General features: G+C 40.8%; 4 protein-coding genes across 4 annotated transcripts; all 4 read left to right on the top strand.

Annotated features, from left to right (window-relative positions):
- The first annotated feature begins 898 nt into the window (after window positions 1-898).
- Window positions 899-4,922, top strand: LOC127360728 (uncharacterized). Its single transcript, XM_051395206.1, has 8 exons — window positions 899-1,082; window positions 1,719-1,875; window positions 2,242-2,670; window positions 3,602-3,816; window positions 3,943-4,004; window positions 4,097-4,194; window positions 4,290-4,408; window positions 4,515-4,922. The coding sequence occupies exons 2-8, from the start codon at window positions 1,761-1,763 to the stop codon at window positions 4,758-4,760; spliced, it is 1,284 nt and encodes a 427-aa protein (XP_051251166.1). The 5' UTR covers window positions 899-1,082; window positions 1,719-1,760; the 3' UTR covers window positions 4,761-4,922.
- A 144-nt stretch (window positions 4,923-5,066) lies between these two features.
- Window positions 5,067-7,651, top strand: LOC127360729 (zinc finger protein OZF-like). Its single transcript, XM_051395207.1, has one exon. The coding sequence runs from the start codon at window positions 5,501-5,503 to the stop codon at window positions 6,764-6,766; it is 1,266 nt and encodes a 421-aa protein (XP_051251167.1). The 5' UTR covers window positions 5,067-5,500; the 3' UTR covers window positions 6,767-7,651.
- A 1,921-nt stretch (window positions 7,652-9,572) lies between these two features.
- fga (fibrinogen alpha chain) lies at window positions 9,573-15,923 on the top strand. Its single transcript, XM_051395203.1, has 8 exons — window positions 9,573-9,739; window positions 10,286-10,390; window positions 10,551-10,734; window positions 11,099-11,244; window positions 11,680-11,778; window positions 12,642-12,794; window positions 13,465-14,101; window positions 14,878-15,923. The coding sequence occupies exons 1-8, from the start codon at window positions 9,683-9,685 to the stop codon at window positions 15,585-15,587; spliced, it is 2,091 nt and encodes a 696-aa protein (XP_051251163.1). The 5' UTR covers window positions 9,573-9,682; the 3' UTR covers window positions 15,588-15,923.
- Window positions 15,924-16,075: 152 nt separating this feature from the next.
- LOC127360733 (fibrinogen alpha chain) lies at window positions 16,076-19,158 on the top strand. Its single transcript, XM_051395211.1, has 4 exons — window positions 16,076-17,483; window positions 17,706-17,889; window positions 17,973-18,118; window positions 18,363-19,158. The coding sequence occupies exons 2-4, from the start codon at window positions 17,754-17,756 to the stop codon at window positions 18,699-18,701; spliced, it is 621 nt and encodes a 206-aa protein (XP_051251171.1). The 5' UTR covers window positions 16,076-17,483; window positions 17,706-17,753; the 3' UTR covers window positions 18,702-19,158.
- Window positions 19,159-19,947: the final 789 nt, after the last annotated feature.

Here is a 19,947-nt window from a genome sequence, read left to right on the forward strand (position 1 = left end):
TTAAAACTCAAAAGAAGAACTTGTAATTTCATGGAGTTAAATAAAGACAGAAATCATTTCTATAATTATAATTATCTGCAGATATTTACTGGGGGCTCAATAGATCAAAGGGAGTTTACCTTCACACACAATTTCACACGACTCTGCAGCAGCTCTTTAATGTTTTAAACGTTTTAATATTTGTTCAGAATTCAGAAGTTGGCTGTAGAAATGGATAATGGATTTGCTAAATATGAAGCATATAAAGAACATTTCTTTTTGGAAAGGTAAAGCACTAATCAAAGACGAAGGTGGGACAGTAAGAGGAGAACATACCGAAGTTTGTGTTAAAGTAAGAAGTAGAAGAGAGAAGTTACTGCTGTCTGGATTAAGGTATAATTTATGACACTGGTTGAACTAAAACACTTTTTCTATCAGGGGAAAGTAAACTCAAATATAATTAAAAAAAGGGTTTATTAATTATTACATGTCACATACAACATAATAAACAAATATTATCATTATTTAAGATGTATTAATAAACAGGATTGTTTATTTTTTTTAGTTTAGGGTGTTTTTATACATTTTTAAAAATTATTTTAATAGACTAAAGTAGACTCATTATTATTATAACGGTTATTCTCATTATTATTAAGATTTATTAACAAACACAGGATTGTTAATTAATTAATTTGTTATTTTTAATAGACTAATGTAAACTTAATTAGACACAATATATTATTATTATTATAATTATTATAAAACATTATTATTAAGATGTATTAATTAATGAATTAGTTTATTTGTAATAGACTCTAATGTGACCTTTACAGGCTGCTGCTCTACCGACTGTCCACTAGGGGGCGATGTGCGGTTTTAAGTTCGATAACAATCCGCCAGATAACTCGAAGAACAGGAACCCGGAAGTAAACAAACACTCCTGTTCTCTGGCGACTTTTCAGATTTAACGTTACGAAAACACCGGAAACAAGTTTTACGAGCAGAAAGAACAAAAGAGTGAATTTATTTACGTTCATACGAAGCAGCAGCAGCACATTGACTCAAACGTTTGTCCGGTAAAAGACCGGATTCACCTCCGTTTGGTAAGTTTGTAGAATATGTTCCTCTTTGTAAAGTTACTGGTTACTTTTCCCTCCAACAATGAAAACACGTGTGAACCTTGGAGTTAATACACGAACCTCGTAAGCGTTTAGTCCCATTTAACGAGTCTGTTTCCCACTAAAAGAGCGCAGCTGCGACGGCGGCCGAGGAGACAAAATGTAAAGTTTGTACAGGATACACTTTATCTTTATGGATTATTTTACTGCCGAAGTGACAGCCAGACTGTGGACATATAACACACTTTATCTTGTCTTTCTAGAGGTAACTGTTTTTGCGGACACGTTAGAAATAGTTAAAATGTGATGTTTTTTAAAGGGAGTTTGGTGCAGGGAGCTTTTGGTGGACGTTTTGTCGCCACTAGGTAAATGTTAAAGTTTGATAATGCTGTCTGACATTCACTGCTGTTAGTTATTAGTTTTATTAATGGTTTAATAATGTCTGGGCTGATCAGGCATTATGCCCTTTTGTGTGTGTGTGTGTGTGTGTGTGTGTGTGTGTGTGTGTGTGTGTGTGTGTGTGTGTGTGTTTAAACTACTGTCCTAATTAGGGGTCCAACCCTGAACTCACCACGATCTTCCTCCTATATCCAACCTGTATAATTCACTGTTAATCTTCAGTCTTGTAGGTCGATGAACCTCTGACTCGCTGCGGTGGAGATCATGGCGTCGCCCAGCGGTGTGTCCCTGCAGGCCTTCAGGCAGCCGTCGGTCTACCTGGTCGACTGTCTGAAGGCCCCGGCAGACGTGAGACCAGCTGTGAGGCCGGGACCAGAAGGTGAGCAGCCGACGTGAGAATCACTCCAGAAACAAAGCTTCTGAAAACTTCTACAGTTCACAATATTTCATCTGCTCGTACATCCAAAAGCCAAAAACCACTGCAGCTTTTTTTCCCAAGCGCTGACTCTTGTCACGTTCCCAGTGACTAAATTAATCCCAACCAGTAACCAGCGATCAGTTCCTCAAGTTTATTAAAAAATATAACAAATTTCATGACAAACGCTTCAGAATGAAACAAGTTTCTGTTGATTTTGTATTAAAGTCTGAATCTCTCGGTATTCAGAATCTGGTGGAGGCTGCTGGTGTCCGCAGGCTGCCCCGGCGTATGAATTGTGCTTCATAAATCTACCTGTCTTCCCTTCAGTCCTCTCTCTGAAGGAGCCGTCCGTCGATCTGGCAGCGGAGCGGAGTCGTGCCGGCACCGAGGTGACGCCAAAAGACGAGTGTGAGCAGTCGGAGGCGGACTTTGGGAATCTACAGCGGACGCCGGACGCGATAAAGCTGGAGCCGGACCAGCAGCCGGACTGCTGTGACGCTGGAGCAGAAAACGATTGTGATTGTGAAATCCCCAAATGTGAGGAGACTAAAACAGAAGAAACGGATGAAGTGCAGTGGAGTAATTCAATGTTAGTGAGGCAGGAGGACGGCGGCGGCTCCGACGGGCTCATACGGGACTTCAAAATGTCCCCTAAAGCTGCCCTGATCTGTAATTCAGAGGAACGACGGGAGGAAGACGACGTGCCCACGCCGGAGCAACATGAAGCTGAAGATGAAGAAGCCTCTGAGCCTGAAGGTGAAGGGAAATGTTAAAATTGAAAATGTATGAAAATTCAACATCCAAAGTTAGAGAGTTAGATTTATAAGAATAATTGCTTCTGGAAACATAAAACACAGACAGTAAATCTTAAACTTCAGTCATAAATAAGAAACAAAATAAACCCATGAGGAGTCCAGAGATAGTTTGAATTAAAAAATATTAGGTATTTAATATTTATTTATTAATGTTAACACGACACACTGCATGAGAAGTGGGATTTCCGTCAGTAAGCGGCACTGTAGATCGTCGTAGAACTTCAGGTTTACGACTGCATTCGGCAATTTGCAGACAACACGGAAAACTGCCGTGAATTGTCGGAAATTGACGCGGGCCTTGCTTGGCAGTTGTCCCCCCCCATGACCACCCTCCCCCTAATTCTAGGGGAGGCTTTACCATGCAAATGAAAATGCTGTGAGCTATACAAATGCAAATCAGGGTAGCAGGAGGAGTTTTACTCCAGGTCACATTTTTCTAAAAGGTAAGAAAATCTCTGGTATAAATAGATGAGACTCAGTATGGCCTAATTATAGACTCTTAAATTTGATCCTGAATTGATTTATTTAATGAAATTATGCTAGATTAATTACTGTGTATGTCGTTAGCAATGGCAAATGTTATGTAAAAAAAAAGAAAATAAACAAAACAACCACTGTGCATGGTCACTTGACTACAGTGACCTTTTCTTCGGTTTTGCTTAAGTGCACAGTGGATGTGTTAACCACACATCTCCCAGCAATGCGCTCAACAGGCAGAAGCGATGCTGGGTTTTTATTCCTGTACTCAGAACTTTTCCTCCATTTCCTGTGTTTTTGCTGCTTTGCTGTTTCGTGATCTACAATGGCTGGACGGCGTCTCGCCTTCAACTCCCCTTCGACTCCTCTGCATGGACGCGATCAACCACTTTCAGCCAGTCCGCAGACCGGCGAGAAGAGACTGCTGAATGCTCTCAGTGGGCTGTCTCGTCAGCTTACTCTGTTTGCTGCCGATGTGAATGAGCAGTTCACTCAACTCAACTCCAGGTTGCTGTCCATGGAGGATAGGTTGGCTGCTTTGGAGTCGAAAAACTGTGCGGGAGAGACTAACTCTAAGAAGAGAAGACGGGTGCACAACCCCAAGATTGCGGTAAGAATATGTTCGGTGACTGCTAGCTAAGCTAAAATTAGCCTAGTAGCGTTGTAAAAGAACAAGTGAGCAGAACCAGTGTCAGTCGCTTTATAAAAGTGTATTTTTTTGTCTTGTAATTTACAGGAAGCAGTACGCCGTCTTCACAACTCGGAGACAAATTGTAGGCGCTACGAACCGGAGCAAGGGTAGGATTTAAAGAATATGCTTTCATTCTGCTGTATAAGGAAATAGATACGTTAATATATACCGATCTTAACCGTACATTTTGTTTCCACAGACTAACCTCGCCTCATAACGAGGCCGTGACCTCCTATTTGCTCGGAGTTATGTCTGCAAGTCCGGATTTACACGATGCTGATAATGACGACATTGTGTGTAAGTAACTTTTACTGTTTTCTCCTTCCTTGTTTAATTCTACTGCGACTTATGTTTTATTTTATTCAAACCACTCTCATTTAATTGTTTTCCAGCCGCCTGTAAGACCTATTACGAGACAGTACGCAGGAACTTCAGGTACAAACAACCAGACCTTGCACCGCAGGCGGAAGCTGTGAAGAGTTCAGCTCGGAGTCGATCGAGAAGAAAGAGGGTAAGACTTTTTTTGGTGACTATTTTTCAGGTGCATTAAAAGATGTGTTGTGTCCATACGCAGTGCACCGCGCAGTACTGATTGTCTTTATTGATTGTTTTTACAGCTGCTGGAAGGGAGACAGAGTGTGCTATATGAGGGAGAGAGGGAACTTTGGAAGTCCGCCACCATAGACCTGATGTCTGAAGAGGAAGACGGCATCGTTGACGGGGTGTCTGGATGGATTGTGCGACCTCCGTCCTTTCGCAGCCAGGAGCTCACCGAGCTCTGTGCCACGCTGCAGTCGAGATTAGAGGCGACTCCGAAGTACAGGACAACGCACCACAAACGTCTGCAAAACGGGCCAAATTAAGACAGAATACCGCAGTTAACTACAGCTCCGAGGCGGCAAACAGCCACTTCACGGTGCTGTAGGATTTTGGGCTTCTCGTGAGCTTCCCATTTGTTGTGTGGGCAGATCTCGCTTTGTACATAGTTGTGTGTTTGTGCTAATAAAGCTCTTTCTTTGAATAAACATGTTCCTGGCAAATTTTCCTTTCTCCTTTGATCTGCCAACCAATCACGAGTGATTTTTCTTGTTTAAAAGTAGTGGTTTCATCCAATACTGAGTAAGGAAATTCAAGCCAGGCCTGGCCAGGCACGGTTTCGCTGCTATTCATATGCTAAATAGAGGCATTAGCAATATGTGGCCCAGACAAACGCGATGTTCACAGGCTGTAAATTGTTGTTGACTGCCGAAAATTAGGGAGATTTCCGGGCGTTTACGGGGATGAAAATCCCACTTTTCATGCAGTGACATTTCCTGCTTGTGGTATCATTCTGTGTGCTTTCAATCAAGAAACTGACTCAAGAGCTTCGTGGGAAATCAATGAAAACCTAATGATTATTTTCAGATAATCTATTCATCATTATGTCTAAAATATCTGCAAACTGAAAGATGCCCAAAGCCTACAGAGATGTTTCATTTTGTTTGAAGAGAGAATATTTAATTAACTGAATCACCAAAACGATAAATAAAATATCCAGCTCGGTGTTATTGAATAATCTTAAACTATAACTATATTCATTGTGTGTTTGTTCCTTCCTCGACAGATGAAAACAAACCAAAGAAGAACCAGCCGGAAGGTGCGTCCAAAGCCCGACATCACCGCTGTGAGAACTGTGGGAAGTCCTTTGCGAGGAGGAGCAACGTTGTCAGACACAAGCGGTATCACTGCGGCCCCGCGAGAGTTACGCCAAGCCGGCCAGAGTCGGAACAGACTGAACGGCATTTCGAGACTGCATGTGCGCGTCGACAGGGAGAACGGGGAGAATCAGGAGGAAATATCTGGAGAGGCTCCACGAAAGAGACATCACGCCTGCAAGCAATGCAATAAGAGATTCTACTCGTTGCACAACCTCCGACAGCACCTCCCCATTCACACGGGAGAAAAATCTCACAGCTGTGACGTGTGTGGGAGGCAGTTTGGGAGAGAGGGCACCCTGAAGGAGCACCACCTGATCCACACAGGGGAGAAACCGTTTAAATGCGAACAGTGTGGCAAGAGTTGCACCAGGAGGGGAGACCTCAAAATACACATGCTCAGTCACTCAGAGGAGAGACCGTACGGTTGCAGCTACTGCGCGAAGAGCTTCAAGCAGCAGGCGAAGCTCAAGCAGCACGAACGGGTCCACACGGGGGAAAAACCGTTTCAGTGTAAGTTCTGTCCGAAGCAGTTTAGAGTCAAACTCTTGCTGGCGGCGCACCAGTACACCCACACGGGAGAGAAACCTTTCAAGTGCACACTGTGTCCCAAGGCCTTCAGCATGAGAAACAACTTGAAGAAGCACCAGATGATACACACTGGGGAGAAACCGCACCGCTGCTCGCACTGCGGCAAGAGCTGCCGACTACTGCAGCACCTGATCTTCCATGAACGCGGCCACACGGGGGAGAAACCGTACAAGTGCGACAAGTGCGGGAAAGGTTACGCCCATCCAACGAGTCTGAAAAAACACCAGTCCGCTCATGAGGAGAAACCGCCACGCTGCTCCCTGTGTGGGCGAGAATTCACCGATGGAGCGGAGCTGAGCAGTCACAAGTGTTCTGGGACAACGGAGAGACCACACCGCTGCTCTCAATGCGGCAAGTGCTTTTCCCAGCTCGTGAACATGAAGAAACACCAGCTGATCCACACGGGGGAGAAACCCTATGACTGTAAGGAGTGTGGGAAGCAGTTCAACCATAAGAGTAACCTCACCAAACACTTACGTGTTCACACAGGCGAGAAGCCGTTTGAGTGTGAACTCTGTAAGAGGGGCTTCAGGCTCCTGCAGCACCTCAGAATCCACCGATTAACGCACAAGAAGAAAGATTAGAGACACTAGATCTGAGATTTATCTTTTGTGGCAGCCGCCATGGCTCAGGAGAGCGAGTTGGTTTGATCGATAGCTGCGACTTTCGGGTCTGAAAGATAGTAAAACAGTAATAAATAATATAATATAACAGTAATCAACAGTTTTCCTTATATAATTAACATGTTTTACGAAGTTTGTGTAAAGCAAACTTTGACTCTTCCTGATATTTTGCAAGTTTTTATACAATTCTGTCTATTTTTATATATTTTGTATATTGCATAGAGATTTAATAAGCTTTCTTGTCCCTGACGCTTGGCCATTGTTGGCTATTACACAATTTACTTTTAAGATTTACGGCTGTTGTGTTTATTTTTTAAAGTTTTCTTCTACCCTTTAAAATCCCCCATGAAGTTTTGCCGACCCCTAGTGGGGGTCCTGACCCCCCAGGTTGGGAACCACTGAACTATAAGACAGCAGCCACAGCCTGCTCACCCTGCTGCATTCTGGGAAGAGGTACAAAGCTTCTGCTGCTGTACAACCAGACTTAAAGACAGCTTCTTCCTTCAAGCTGTGAGACTGTTAAATTGTACCACAAATTAGTATTTTTTAAATTATTATTTTTTTTTTACTTTAAGTACTATAAAGGGGAACTATACCTCGTCACAGCGGCTCCAACCAGGACTCTGACTCCAGGGAGGTGGAAGATATGGCGGATTCAGGCAGCGACAGGAGAGGAGGGAGTTTGTAGCAAGATGACTTGTAACTGTTAACGTTATCCATCATCCATCGCATTGATCAGTCCGCCAGGATTAGTTTTAGTGAAGTTGGAAGTTATTTATTCCGTGTTTTGAACAACCAGACTTTGTGATGTTACACTGTGTTGAAATAAATTGACTTAATGTTCAATGTCTCCTTGTTGATTGTTCTGACACATTCACAATCATCACCGCTGTCTATTTTAGCATTTATGTTATTTAAATAATTAAATAATATCATAAATATTTGACTACTAGAAAGATCAGCCCTCGGCCTCATGTTCCACTATTTCTTTTGTATATGATATTATTTATTTGTTCCTAGTGGGAAGTGTAACTCGAATAACAATTCAAACCCGATTAGTTGGTTTAAAATCACAGTATGAAAGCACTGCAGTAGTGACAGGAATTTGGACCTATTCTTTTTGCAACTTAAATCACATTTGTGTTATTAGAGTGTAAAGTACAGAAAAAAGGGGCCGTTGGCTCCTGGTATTGGTTCAAATGTGAACTCAACCCTATTCATATCAAACACTGAGAACAAGGAAAAGACACAGGTTTACCTGCTTGTCATATTAAATGATCAGTCATTTTTCCGGTAGGTGGCGCCACTGCTGCATTCTCCAGCTCATCATCGTGTTGTTGTTGGGGGGAAACAAACTGTCCAAGGTCCGACCCTTATAAGCTTGGTGTGCTTTCCTGAAAATGAGTCATGAGTTAATTTGTTCTGCAAGAAAATAAGACTTTGACTCATCAGTTAATGTTAGAGTCTTAATACAGTTTAATGTCATGATTATGGAGAAAAATGCTCACTGTTGCTCTCCAGGCATGATTACAACGAGGGACAAGAAAAACATGTTAATTATAAATATTTTACTCTATATATTTTTTTGTGTTTATTTTTTTGCATATTTGTTGTTTTCTGTTTTTGAATATTAGTTAATATAATATAATATTAATATTGGAATTTCACAGGTTTTCTATCACATTTATTTGAATGCACAATAAAGTTGATTATATCAAAGCAGATTCTTATAGTTAGGGTTACATTTTATGTGTTAGAGAGTTGATATAAGAAGATGAATCTAATATATCCGTCTGTTAAATATGAAACTCGAGCCAAGAAACTCACTTTAGCTAAAAGTCCGATACGTAACGACAACTGGTCATTTTTACACTTCACTTTGTCCAGATTACACAAAATATAATCTGCAAATTAGTATTTTGTATAATTTTCTGGACGGAGTGGCGGTTTCCCTTTCTGTGGTATTTGTGCTAAGCTAAGCTGACTGGCAACTGACTCCAGCTTCATATTTGATGGACAGACGTGCAATCGGTGTCAACCTTCTCATCTCTCAGCAAGAAAGTTTCTCCAAAATAGTGAACAATTTATTTTCTTTTTTAATTAACAAATGAAGTGTTTTTTGTCCCCAATGGTTAACAGTTTATTTTGCATTTAATTTTCTTCACAGAAATGAAAAAAAAAAAGCTAAAATAAAGGCGTACTGTGTATATTTTGAAAACATTTTTAAACCCCTTACATTAAAGAAAGCCTCGTGACCCCCAGTGAAGTATGCCGTCCCCCAGGTTGGGAACCAGTGCTCTCATACAAAGTACCTCATTTGATAGAAGAAAAAGCTGGAGTGAGCAGCTCTAACTCTCGGAAGAAAGAACATGAATGTGAATTTTTCCCCAAAATGTCTAACTTTACAATTTTAATAAAAAACTGCACTAACAAAAAAAAAAACAAACATTGAAAATAAGGTGATGAAAACACTTTCAAAGCATCTTCAAACAACAAAAATAAACTCAATAATTGCTGTAATCTTCATTTTCTTCTCATTTGACTCATCGTTGTCTCATAAATGTTACTGTCAGCGCTGTTTGTCACTGTTTGCTCTGAGGAAACAATCTGGATCAGATGCCAGTAAGGCCTGCAGTGAACTGAGTGGTGTTTGTGTACATTTCCACAGCAAACACACACACACACACACAGTACAACAAACGTATCGATCAGTGTGAACAGCAGACGGTTGCTCAACTCTGATGTGACCTGACGGACGGATTGATGAGTCAGAGGTTTGTCAGACCGAACCAGGGAGGCTTCAAATGATCGGACGGCGGCGTCAGAGCGGCATTCAGCGACCGGTCTTCACACAGAGAAAGAACGACAGAAACAAAGATGGAACAATTCAGTTTATTCGTCTGTCTCGGCTTGATTTATGTGACTTCAGCTGTGGTGAGTCTCACGTCAGGTCTCAGTTTTTAATGCAGTAGAAAAGTGTATCTTGTCTTTTTAGATTTTGTTTTCAGCTTATTCTTTTTGTCATTATGTTTTATAATTTTATATTATTACCTACGATGTGCTACTTAATTGATTTATTTTCTGCCCTGTAAGCTGTTTTTGTTAATAACGACCCAAATAAGAAATGTAATTTAATGATCTGTTATAGTAAACATACATTTAATCAACCAATGTAATTACATTTTCTTTTATTAGAAAAATACGTTTAATCGACTGATGTTAGTTAAATTCTCTCTCTAGCAATCTGTTCAAGAAAAGAGCTAATTAAATTAATTCTATATATATGCTACTATTCAACCTGATTCTTATATGATCATTTCTAGTTATTATATTAATAGATAAGTATGCGTCATATTAACTTTGCACTTATGATCCCTGTAAAACCAAATGAGATCATAAAAAATAAAATAAATTCTTTCCTATTAAAGACCTGCACTTTAGCATTTATCCATATATAAAAAACTGTCTGTCTGTCTGTAGACCACAGTGGTCGACCCCAGAGGAGCCCGTCCGGTGGAGCAGGGCAACAGAGCCGATAAATGCGCCACTCAGAGGGAGTGGCCTTTCTGCACAGACGATGAATGGGTAACAGCTCAAAACTCATTCTCACCGTTTCTTTCATTATTATTATTAAGTATTAGAATACAAACTTTGATTTTTCTTGAGATTTGTGAACCATAAAATGAGCAAAAGCTTTAAGCTTTAGAGGTTAAAGCATCTCTTCTTCTCTACCATTGCCCATCAGAACTTCAAATGCCCGTCAGGCTGCAGGATTCAGGGTCTGATGGACAAATACGACCACAACCTGCTGAAGAAGATCGAGAAGATTCGCAGCCTCCTGGACCAGAACAGGGCCAAGCACCGTTCCACTGACGTGGTGTCCAAACAGACCTACGACTACCTGAAGGAAAAGCTCATCGTCGACGCTGGTTAGTGTGTGTTTTTTGTGTGTGATACCACCGACGTTACCCTGAGAAATGTCCTTAAAGCTGCGTTAAATAATATGGTAATTTAATTTAACCTTGCAGATAATATTATATACACTACAGGGTTACTTTAAAAATATGTTTAATCATCTAATGCAATTTAATTTTCTTTTATGACACAAACTGCTAAGACCTTTTAAGATAGTTTACCAGATGCAAAGCGGGTTAGCCTCTACTTTTAATAGGTGAGAAGAAACATTTTCTGTAAAATAAAATAAATCTTGAATTGATTTGAAATGTTGTGGTTTAAAGAAAACTGTAGCTCTGTGAGCCTAGTACATAATCTTATCCTCCCCTCGTCCACCAGGTAGTGACAACAGCTACTACGACTTGGCCCAGAGTCTGCGCCAGAGAATCACAGACATGAAGATCAAGATCGACAGACAGCTGAGGATCCTGGGCGCCCTGAAGGATCGAGTGAAAGACCAAGTCGTCGAGATGCAGAGGCTGGAGGTACGGAAACAAATTTTTACATTTATTGTGTATGCTCAGGGTACCAATAACCCGCCAGAAAAAAAATGACATTTATAGACTTGTTTTCCAGTCATGAAAACATCTGGAAATTACCAACAAATCCTGGGAAATTTTAATTGTATTTTAGCCTATTACAACCTACATAAACCTGGGTGGATATTTTGTGTGAAACTCTACCGTCGGTGGGATAATGTGTATGAAAACTGAAGCTAAACGTTTAAATATGCGGCCTCATGGTAAATTTTATGACTGTTGGTGAGCAAGTGTCAAGAAAATGTCCTGGAAAAATTGTTTCTTAAAAGAGTTCCTTAAAGAGTAGGATGAAAAGTGCTCATTGGGAAAGAGGGGAATCTGATAAATTCACACATAATTTCTGTGTAAACTCACTCATTTGCTCTTCGTCTCATCCGTCAGGTGGATATCGATATTAAGCTCCGTTCCTGCAAAGGATCCTGCCAAGGCTACTCTGAGTACCAGGTGGACCATGAGGACTACGTGGCTCTGGACAAACAGGTAAGGAATCTATTTAAGGAGCGTAGGAGGATCATTATGTAGAGTTAAAAAGAGTTAAATGCAAAACTCGTAGCTGCTACGACGATGATCCAATGAGTGAAAAGTGAACAAAACAACTAAATTGTCTAATTTTCTTCAACTGTTGAAACAAATTACATACATTTTAAGCAACACAAATTCAATTCAGTCAAGAGTTCAAAAAGATTCTTCATTAAGGAGCTTTTATTTGTAATTTTAAGTGACACTACCTTTCATATTTAACTAACTAACATTTCTGATTAAGGACCTTTTACGAGGAATAAATAAACATTTCAAAATGAAGTCAGTGTCACTTAAAGTTACTAAAGCTCTTTGTTCAAAAATGTTTTTCAACAAAATGGAAGTTTAATTTACTTAAACATCTCAATGTACTAAATTTAAACCTTTTTTATTTTGTTAAATAAACTTATCAGGTTTTACAGTGTAGACCAATATCTCACTTGGTTCACTTCTGTGAAGAAAAGTAGACACTGAATTTGTTATTATAAAAAAAAAGACGCCTTTTAAGTTTGTAGGATTGTGATTTAAAAATCCATAAAATAAACAGAATTGTATAAATAGTTCCCTAAACAGGAAATAATCTGCTCAAAAACCATCCAAATCAATCCTTTTTAGAGTTAATTCTTTGGGGTAATCATACAGTTTTGAATTGAATATGAAATATTCATAAAATATGTCACATAGTTTAATAAATGATAGAAAGGGTCTATCTAAGGGTCCCTTAAAGAAAAAGGTTGGGAGCCACTGGGTTAGAAACACCAAACATCATCAGTTTGTGTGGACTTCCAGTATCAGGTTTGTCATTAACACTTTCTCTTTCACAGATTAGCCAGCTGGACTCCCAGTCGGCTCAGAACATCGAGTCTGTGGGGACGCTGTACGTGATGAAGAGCAGGCCGCTGCAGGGCGTCATTGTGGACAGCATCTACAAATCCAAGGACGTGGCAGCACAGCAGAGAGAGGACATGTTCCCGGAGGTGAGAGGGACTCTATGTTTGACAGCTACCAGATTGTGACTACGATGAAAGTTACCTGATTCATACATTTTACGAAATGAAGGTTGTTTAAAGGGACAGTTCACACCAAATCAAATATTTTTCCCTCTTACCTGTTGGGCTATTTGTCATCTACCATCTGTTTTGGTGTGAGTTTTGGAGATATCGACCTTCACTCCAATATAATGGAACCAAATGGAACTTGTGGTGCTCAAAATGGCATTTCAAAGTCTCTTTCCAGAAATCATCAAGATTAAATTATTTAGGGCAGGGCCACTTTGATAAATAAAAATGTATTCGGGCACCAAGGCCTAAATTACCAAACAGTACATATAGCCTACTATAGAAAAAATTTGCTCAACAGCAGTAAAATGCAACATTAATGCAGCAATAATATTAACTTTTAAAAAATCATAAATAATAGTCAAACCCATTTTACTGCACAATGACTTCTTTAAGTAAAAGTTGCTACAATACTTAATAGATGGATACTTCCCCTTTAAGAAAGGTGGGCTTGTGCTTAGCTAGTTAGCCGCCAGCAGTCATCTCAAAAAGAGAGAAAATGCACGCTTCAAGTAAGAAAATAGTTCCTACATGCAACCTGCTCACATTGCGGTCTGTCTTTTCTTAACTAAGCTAATCTCTTCCTCAGGTAAATACGGTTGCATTGATCCTAGAGAGGGAAGGCTCCAGCTCGTCCCCAGCAACCATCTCCAAGGTCCCAGGTACTTCCTATTCTTCGTCTACAGCCCCACCATTGTCCTCTTCAGATTCCTCCTCCTCTTTCTCCTCCTCCTCCTCTTCCACTTCATCGAAATCCATCACCGAGATCGGAGGCAACAGGGATCTCTTCGGCACGGGTGGAGGGTTTGAAGGTTTCAGCCAGCCCAGCACGAGCCACGTGTCAACTCAAAGCGTCACCTGCACCAAAAGCACCAGGAGGGTCATCGTCCACACAAAGGAAGGGCCTGTGGAAAGAGTGGAGGAGGTGATAGGAGGAGGCCCCGAGTGCCAGAGATTAGCAGAACTCACTAAGGGAGGGATGGGCTCCTTCTTCCCTTCCCTCACCCACACATCATCCTCCTCTTCCTCCTCTTCTTCTTCTGTGTCCCACGTCGGTGGCGCCAAGGGAAGTCTCTTAGGGGATACCAAAAGTGGATTTGGAAATCCATTCGGCGATGACCTCGGCGGTTTCTTGACAGATGTCACGGAGGACGACGTTCCCGATTTCCACGCCCGGAGTGTGAAGACCGCACGCGTTGAGAGGCAGGCCGATTATATAGGAAAAGGTACCCCAACATCAGACCTGGAGTAAAATCTGTGAGGGCAGAGAACGGCGCATTCAGCTAGACAGCATGCTTTAGCATCCGCTAGCTAGCCCTATGTACCAAAAATAAGAAGTGAACTCTGTAAATTGTTATTTACTGCAGGAGTTTTAAGTTTAATTAGATGTTTTGGATTGTTGCTGACAAATTTTGGGTCATTGTGTAATCCAAAAAACTAAATAGAAACTATGAGGAACTTTAAAAACAACAAATATTTCAAATACAGATTGACAAGTGTTAGCCGTTTGGCATTGAACGTGTGTTTATGACTGAGAACATTTTTTTTCATGTTCCTTAACAAATTTAATGAAGATTTAAATAAACTCAAATAAGAATGCTAAATCCTTTATTTAAATAAAGTAAAACAGTCATATATCTATGGAAGCCCATTTCCGCTAATGTGACGTAAAAGAAAAAGATTGTATAAGTCATTATACTGAGAAACGTTTTCAAAATATTGACTTTTTATGCCACATTGCCAGAAATGGGCTTTAATATATATCAGATCATAATCAGTCTTTAGAAAAGCTTAAATGCGCTGTATCTCTATAATTGCACAAAGTATGCTCTTCTTCCCGTCGTTGAAACCTCCAAATGGTAGCGCCGTAAAATCCTGCTCATTCTCCAAGTGCAGATTGACAAAACTTTACCGTTTTATCATTGCAGTAAATTTCAGCCAGCCAAGCAAAAACCGGTCCAAGCTAACTCGCGGTCTGCGGTGTGCCCCTCTCTGTTTGCAGATTGTGTCGCAGCCTACCAGAACCACCTGAACGGGGAAACAAACGGCCTGTTTAAGATCAGACCTGGCGGCGCGGACTCAGCACAGGTAGTGGAAGTTTACTGCCAGCAGGAGGGGCTAATGGGTGGGTGGTTGTTAGTCCAGCAAAGAGAGAGCGGCGCACTCAGCTTCAACCGCACCTGGGCCGAGTATCGCGGCGGGTTCGGGTCGGTCGATGCAAAGGGCAAGGGGGACTTTTGGCTAGGCAACCAGAACCTCCACCTGTTGACTAATCAGGGTGAGACCATATTAAAGGTGGAGCTGGAGGATTGGGAAGGGGGCGTAGCCGAAGCCGAGTACACGATCAGGGTCGGCTCTGAGGAGGAGGGGTACCCGCTGCATGTGTCGGGGTACACCGGGGACGCAGGGGACGCTCTGGTGGTGCCTCAGTCGGATATGGCGTCTTACCTGTCCCACAACGGGATGAAATTCAGTACCTTTGACCGAGACAATGACAAGTGGGAGGAGAACTGCGCAGAGCTGTACGGTGGCGGGTGGTGGTACAACAACTGCCAGTCAGCTAACCTGAACGGGATTTATTACAAAGGCACATACAACCCGGAAAACAACACGCCGTACGAGATTGAGAACGGAGTCGTTTGGGTGACATATAAAACGGCCACTTACAGTCTGAAAACCGTTAGGATGTTAATTCGATCCGCTGCTTTTTAAAAGGAAAAAATGATCAAATAACGTAAAATATACACGGATTTATGAACTTAAACCCAAAGAGAGTTTGGCGACGAGCACAAAGAGCATAACGTGATGGTTGAAGCTTCAGATAAATATTTGAGGCTAAAAAAATCGAAGTTACAGACCTTTAGACTGTTCGTAAATCATTCTGATATTTCAAAATCGTGTCATGGGTGTTTGTGTTCTGTTCTTCCTTGTGTAAATGTCATTGACCTGTTTGTTCGGATCATCTGACCAGTGTTCCTGGAACGACCTGACGTTTCCACACTGTTGACTGAACTCTGCTCGATCAATAAAGATTCAATGTTCACTTCAGCTACTGTGGTTTGTGCTGTTATTTCAGTCGAATTTAGAGGTTTTAAGGTTTTGTAAGTGTAAAATATTAAATAATTTACTGTTTGGCGAACTTTTTTATACAATTCTCTGTATTCTTTATTTTAACAAAAAACATAATAGGCTTCTTTTTTTTACATTTTTTTTCCCTTATATATAGACCTACACTGTAAAGTTTTACTTGTAATGTGAAAACAAAATACAGAGTAAAAAGTACTAAATAACGTCACTTAAAATTACTCGTAAAAGCTGCTTAATCAAAATTATTTTGAACTAAATAAACTGAGTTTCTGTTACTTAATGATGGATGTAAACCTCTCCACTGTTTTTTGAGTTAAAACAACTTATTGCAGTACAGTGTACTGTGTTTATTTTTTAAGTTCCCTTTAAAAACGACAATGAAATATAGGCCCACTGTGTATATTTTTAAAGGTATCCTAAATCGGGAAGACTTTGTGACCCCCAGGTTGAGAACCATTGATTTAGAGGGTAGTTTGTTTCGTTATGAATGTGATACAGATAAATAGAGGGGCTCCAGGGCAAAAGTCCTGTTGCCTTCAAATACCCAGTGCAAACAGCAGACTACATCTACATTTCAGTTATGTTATTCTTTAGTGCAGATTATTATTAATCAAATACTACAAACTAATTGCCACACAGTAAACCAGAGCCCTCCAGGGCCCCTGAGGGTCAGAGGTCACTTTGCCCAGTTGGTAATCCAGTCTTATACAAATAAAATAACAACCGACTCGGCCAAAAGAATATATTTAGAGGGATAAGGAAAAAAACATATTTGTTCTGATTGGTGTAAAGTCTTGAAATCTGGTACCAACATACTTCGAGCGAGTATCTAACAGTACAACTTCACACTTCATATAACTCATTGATAAAATCACTTTTTTTTTTACAGTTTTCCTAATTACATATTTTGATAACTTCATATATGTGCATATCTTTTACATTTAACTTGTTACGAGTTAATAGATACCAAATAGTTTGTTTTTGCTCCTTATAGTTTGAGATACAGACAATTTCTTATCATACTATACTTAGTCTTTTGACAACTGTTCTTAAGATGGTAGAAAATGCTGTGAATAAGCAATACAAATTAAGGGATTTGTATTTGTTTTAGTACACGCATGTGACAGGCTTATGGTATGGCATTTTCTACCATTTTAGGAAGAAAAACCTAGCAGCAAATGGATTCAATTTCAATTTGTTGAATCAATTTTCTTGCGTCATCAGAGAATGAAGTTAGAAATCCAACAAATCGCAGTGTTTTTAACATGAAAAAAACATCCTAATCCTGTCTAAACTTTAGACTACTACAACAAAACTGCCAATTTATCATTGCAACATCGTGTTCAGTTGAAGGTGAACTGACCGCAGTCCTGTCTGTGTTCTGTCTGTTTATCTGCAGTGTGTGCGAGGTTGAGGCAGCAGAATCAAGATGGCCGAGGGCCACACAGTCACACCCAGTCCCAGAGAGGGCAGCGCTGTCGGGTGAAACCCGACATCGCTCTGTGTTCAGATGATGATTGGGTAAGAAACACGCACACATCTGCACTTCTTACTTTTCTATAAATCAATCTCTGTGTATTTAGACAAAGGTCGGTTTGTGTCTTCAATTTGTGGATTTTCGCTGGCCACTGCTCCTCGTACTTCGGATGGGTTAAACGCACAGAACAAGTTTACCTTCGGCGGAACTTAATTGGTATGCAAACCTGGTACAAATTCTCAGATATTGTGTGTTCTTCCCCAAAGGTTTCTAAATGCCCCTCTGGCTGCAGACTCCAGGGTTTGATCTCACAGATGGAGAACGAGGTGGCGAGAAAACTGAGGAAAGTGTGTAAGACAGCAGTGATGTACGAAGACGCGGCTGAGAAGTCCATGATGACGATGACGCACATCTACAACGACCACCGGAGAGTCATAGTCAACAGATACAGTAAGACTGACTATGACTCCCTGACTGTCTCTTTGTAGTGATTACAGTAATGCAAGACTAATTAACAGCGAATTTGTCTCCAGCTTCAGAGCTCAAGTTCGTGAAACATGGCGAAGCGTTGGCCAGGAACCTCACGTCGCTACGGAAACGATCCTCTAGACTGTCAAAGCAACTTGTCGAGCTGCGCCTCAACGTCCAAAAACAAATGGAGGACTTGTATCGAACAGAGGTGAGAGGTTGTTCTTAAAAAGGAGGCTTTCTTCAGAATCTACAGAGTATTAAAGCACCAGTATGAAGGAGTTAGTGCCATCTAGTGCAATGTGGAAAGTAGAATTTCAGCTTTGGAGACGAGCTGGTGAACATCGTGGAGCATTTAGCAGCTAGAGAGCCAGATATTTCCCTCGTGTTGAATGGTTAGTAATAGCTGAGGGAGTTTTAGGTGCTAGTTGCTGATGTCTTCTTTACGTCACCAGGTGGACGTTGACATGAAGCTGCGAGCCTGCCATGGCTCCTGCCGGTTGGTGTTACCGTTCAGCGTAGATCATTCCAAGTATCAAAACCTTCAAACTGACATGGACCACACAGACAAGACTCTGAACCAGAGAAGGAAGGCAGCACGGCATCCTCAAGACATCCCACATATCAAGCTGCAGCCTGTAGATGTAGGCCCGGCTCCGTCTGCAGAGTATAAGACCATCCCAGTGGTCCAGAGAGAGCTGTTGACCCAGTTTGAGGATATCGGACAGAACCAGGTAGTTCTGGAGGAGCTGCTGGAGGACTCTGCACTTGTGGATGCTGCAGAGCTGGAATGAAGAAGTAAGGAAGCAAGGAAGAGAAAATCGGGTATTTGTTTTTCATTTCAACAGCACTTGAAAAACTAGATTCTGACAGGGCTATTCAAATAAGCTAATAATTGTTCTTTTTATTCTTGTTTGAAGATGTATAACCATGCTCTTGGATTCTGTACACTGACTGTTGCATGTTAAGAGTGTCTAGTTCAGCCTAATGAACACATCATTTGAAGACTGCACATTGGCAAAAGCTCTTATTACCTCTGTCCAATAACAGATTTTATCCCTGAGAGCACACTCCTCTCTTCATCCTCCGTTTCATTATTTATCATTATTTATTTCACGGTTTTGCCATAATTGGGCACAGAAACAATTCCTGTCAACACACTGTACTGTCATTTCTGTATACATTGAAGTAGCTGCATGGTTTCCATCATTTTATTATACACGGATCAGTTAATAAAAGAGTTAGCTCTGACCTGTTTTGCTTGTGTTTTTTTTTTTTTTTCAATCAAAGCACTACTGCGTAGGGGTGGGAGAAAAACTTGTTTCTCTGATGCATCGTGATTATCGCTTCAACGATTGGGTCTCGCCACAGTCAACAGTCAGAGTAAACAATTAGAAATTTAAAACAAAATTCTCGACATTGGGATCACCTGTAACAAAACACCTAGCTGCAGATGAAATAGCGGACCTCGGCACAAAGTTCCTAACAGCTGAACCAAGTTTGAACCTATTACCATCCACCGACCATTTTGTATCCTCAAGTTTAGCATTATGGTCGTTGCCATGACAGTTTGTCTGGAGACAGTTGAGCTGCTCTCATTGGTTGCACAGTTTTGACTCATTCGTAGCAGGAAACAATGGTGGCTTGCCTGGTCACACACAATCTCGTATTACAGATAAACAGTTAACTAAAACATGTTTCTGAAACGATTTTAGGTGAGAAATCAAGTAACAGAATCTTTTCTTCATATTTAATCAGCACTGCCTAGTTTGATAGTTTGATCTGAGTTTGGTGTGTTGAGCTGGAAGGACTCACTGAGAATGCTGAAAGCTGTCAATCACAAGATAGCCCCGCCCTAAAGTATACCCTGCTTTATGGTCTATTTTACTCTAAATGGGACCATAATTTACTAAATGAACATCATGCTGTATGAAAAAGGACTTGGAACTAGAGATTGAGATCATAAACTCATTATAAACTGTTTAATGAGCTGAAAAATTAAGTCAGAAGTCAGCTCATTTCTCCATAAGAGTGCATATC

The sequence above is a fragment of the Dicentrarchus labrax genome, unplaced genomic scaffold, assembly GCF_905237075.1.
Source record: "Dicentrarchus labrax unplaced genomic scaffold, dlabrax2021, whole genome shotgun sequence".
NCBI classification, from domain to species: Eukaryota; Metazoa; Chordata; class Actinopteri; family Moronidae; genus Dicentrarchus; species Dicentrarchus labrax.

Excerpts from the sequence above, each read along its gene's own strand:
- LOC127360733 (XM_051395211.1), top strand. The coding sequence starts at position 17,754 with ATGGAGAACGAGGTGGCGAGAAAACTGAGGAAAGTGTGTAAGACAGCA. Across the intron at positions 17,890-17,972 it reads AGTCATAGTCAACAGATACA|CTTCAGAGCTCAAGTTCGTG; the intron begins GTAAGACTGACT and ends ATTTGTCTCCAG. Across the intron at positions 18,119-18,362 it reads AGGACTTGTATCGAACAGAG|GTGGACGTTGACATGAAGCT; the intron begins GTGAGAGGTTGT and ends TTACGTCACCAG.
- LOC127360728 (XM_051395206.1), top strand. The coding sequence starts at position 1,761 with ATGGCGTCGCCCAGCGGTGTGTCCCTGCAGGCCTTCAGGCAGCCGTCG. Across the intron at positions 1,876-2,241 it reads TGTGAGGCCGGGACCAGAAG|TCCTCTCTCTGAAGGAGCCG; the intron begins GTGAGCAGCCGA and ends TCTTCCCTTCAG. Across the intron at positions 4,005-4,096 it reads CGCTACGAACCGGAGCAAGG|ACTAACCTCGCCTCATAACG; the intron begins GTAGGATTTAAA and ends TTGTTTCCACAG.
- fga (XM_051395203.1), top strand. The coding sequence starts at position 9,683 with ATGGAACAATTCAGTTTATTCGTCTGTCTCGGCTTGATTTATGTGACT. Across the intron at positions 11,245-11,679 it reads TCGAGATGCAGAGGCTGGAG|GTGGATATCGATATTAAGCT; the intron begins GTACGGAAACAA and ends CTCATCCGTCAG. Across the intron at positions 12,795-13,464 it reads GAGAGGACATGTTCCCGGAG|GTAAATACGGTTGCATTGAT; the intron begins GTGAGAGGGACT and ends TCTCTTCCTCAG.
- LOC127360729 (XM_051395207.1), top strand. The coding sequence starts at position 5,501 with ATGAAAACAAACCAAAGAAGAACCAGCCGGAAGGTGCGTCCAAAGCCC.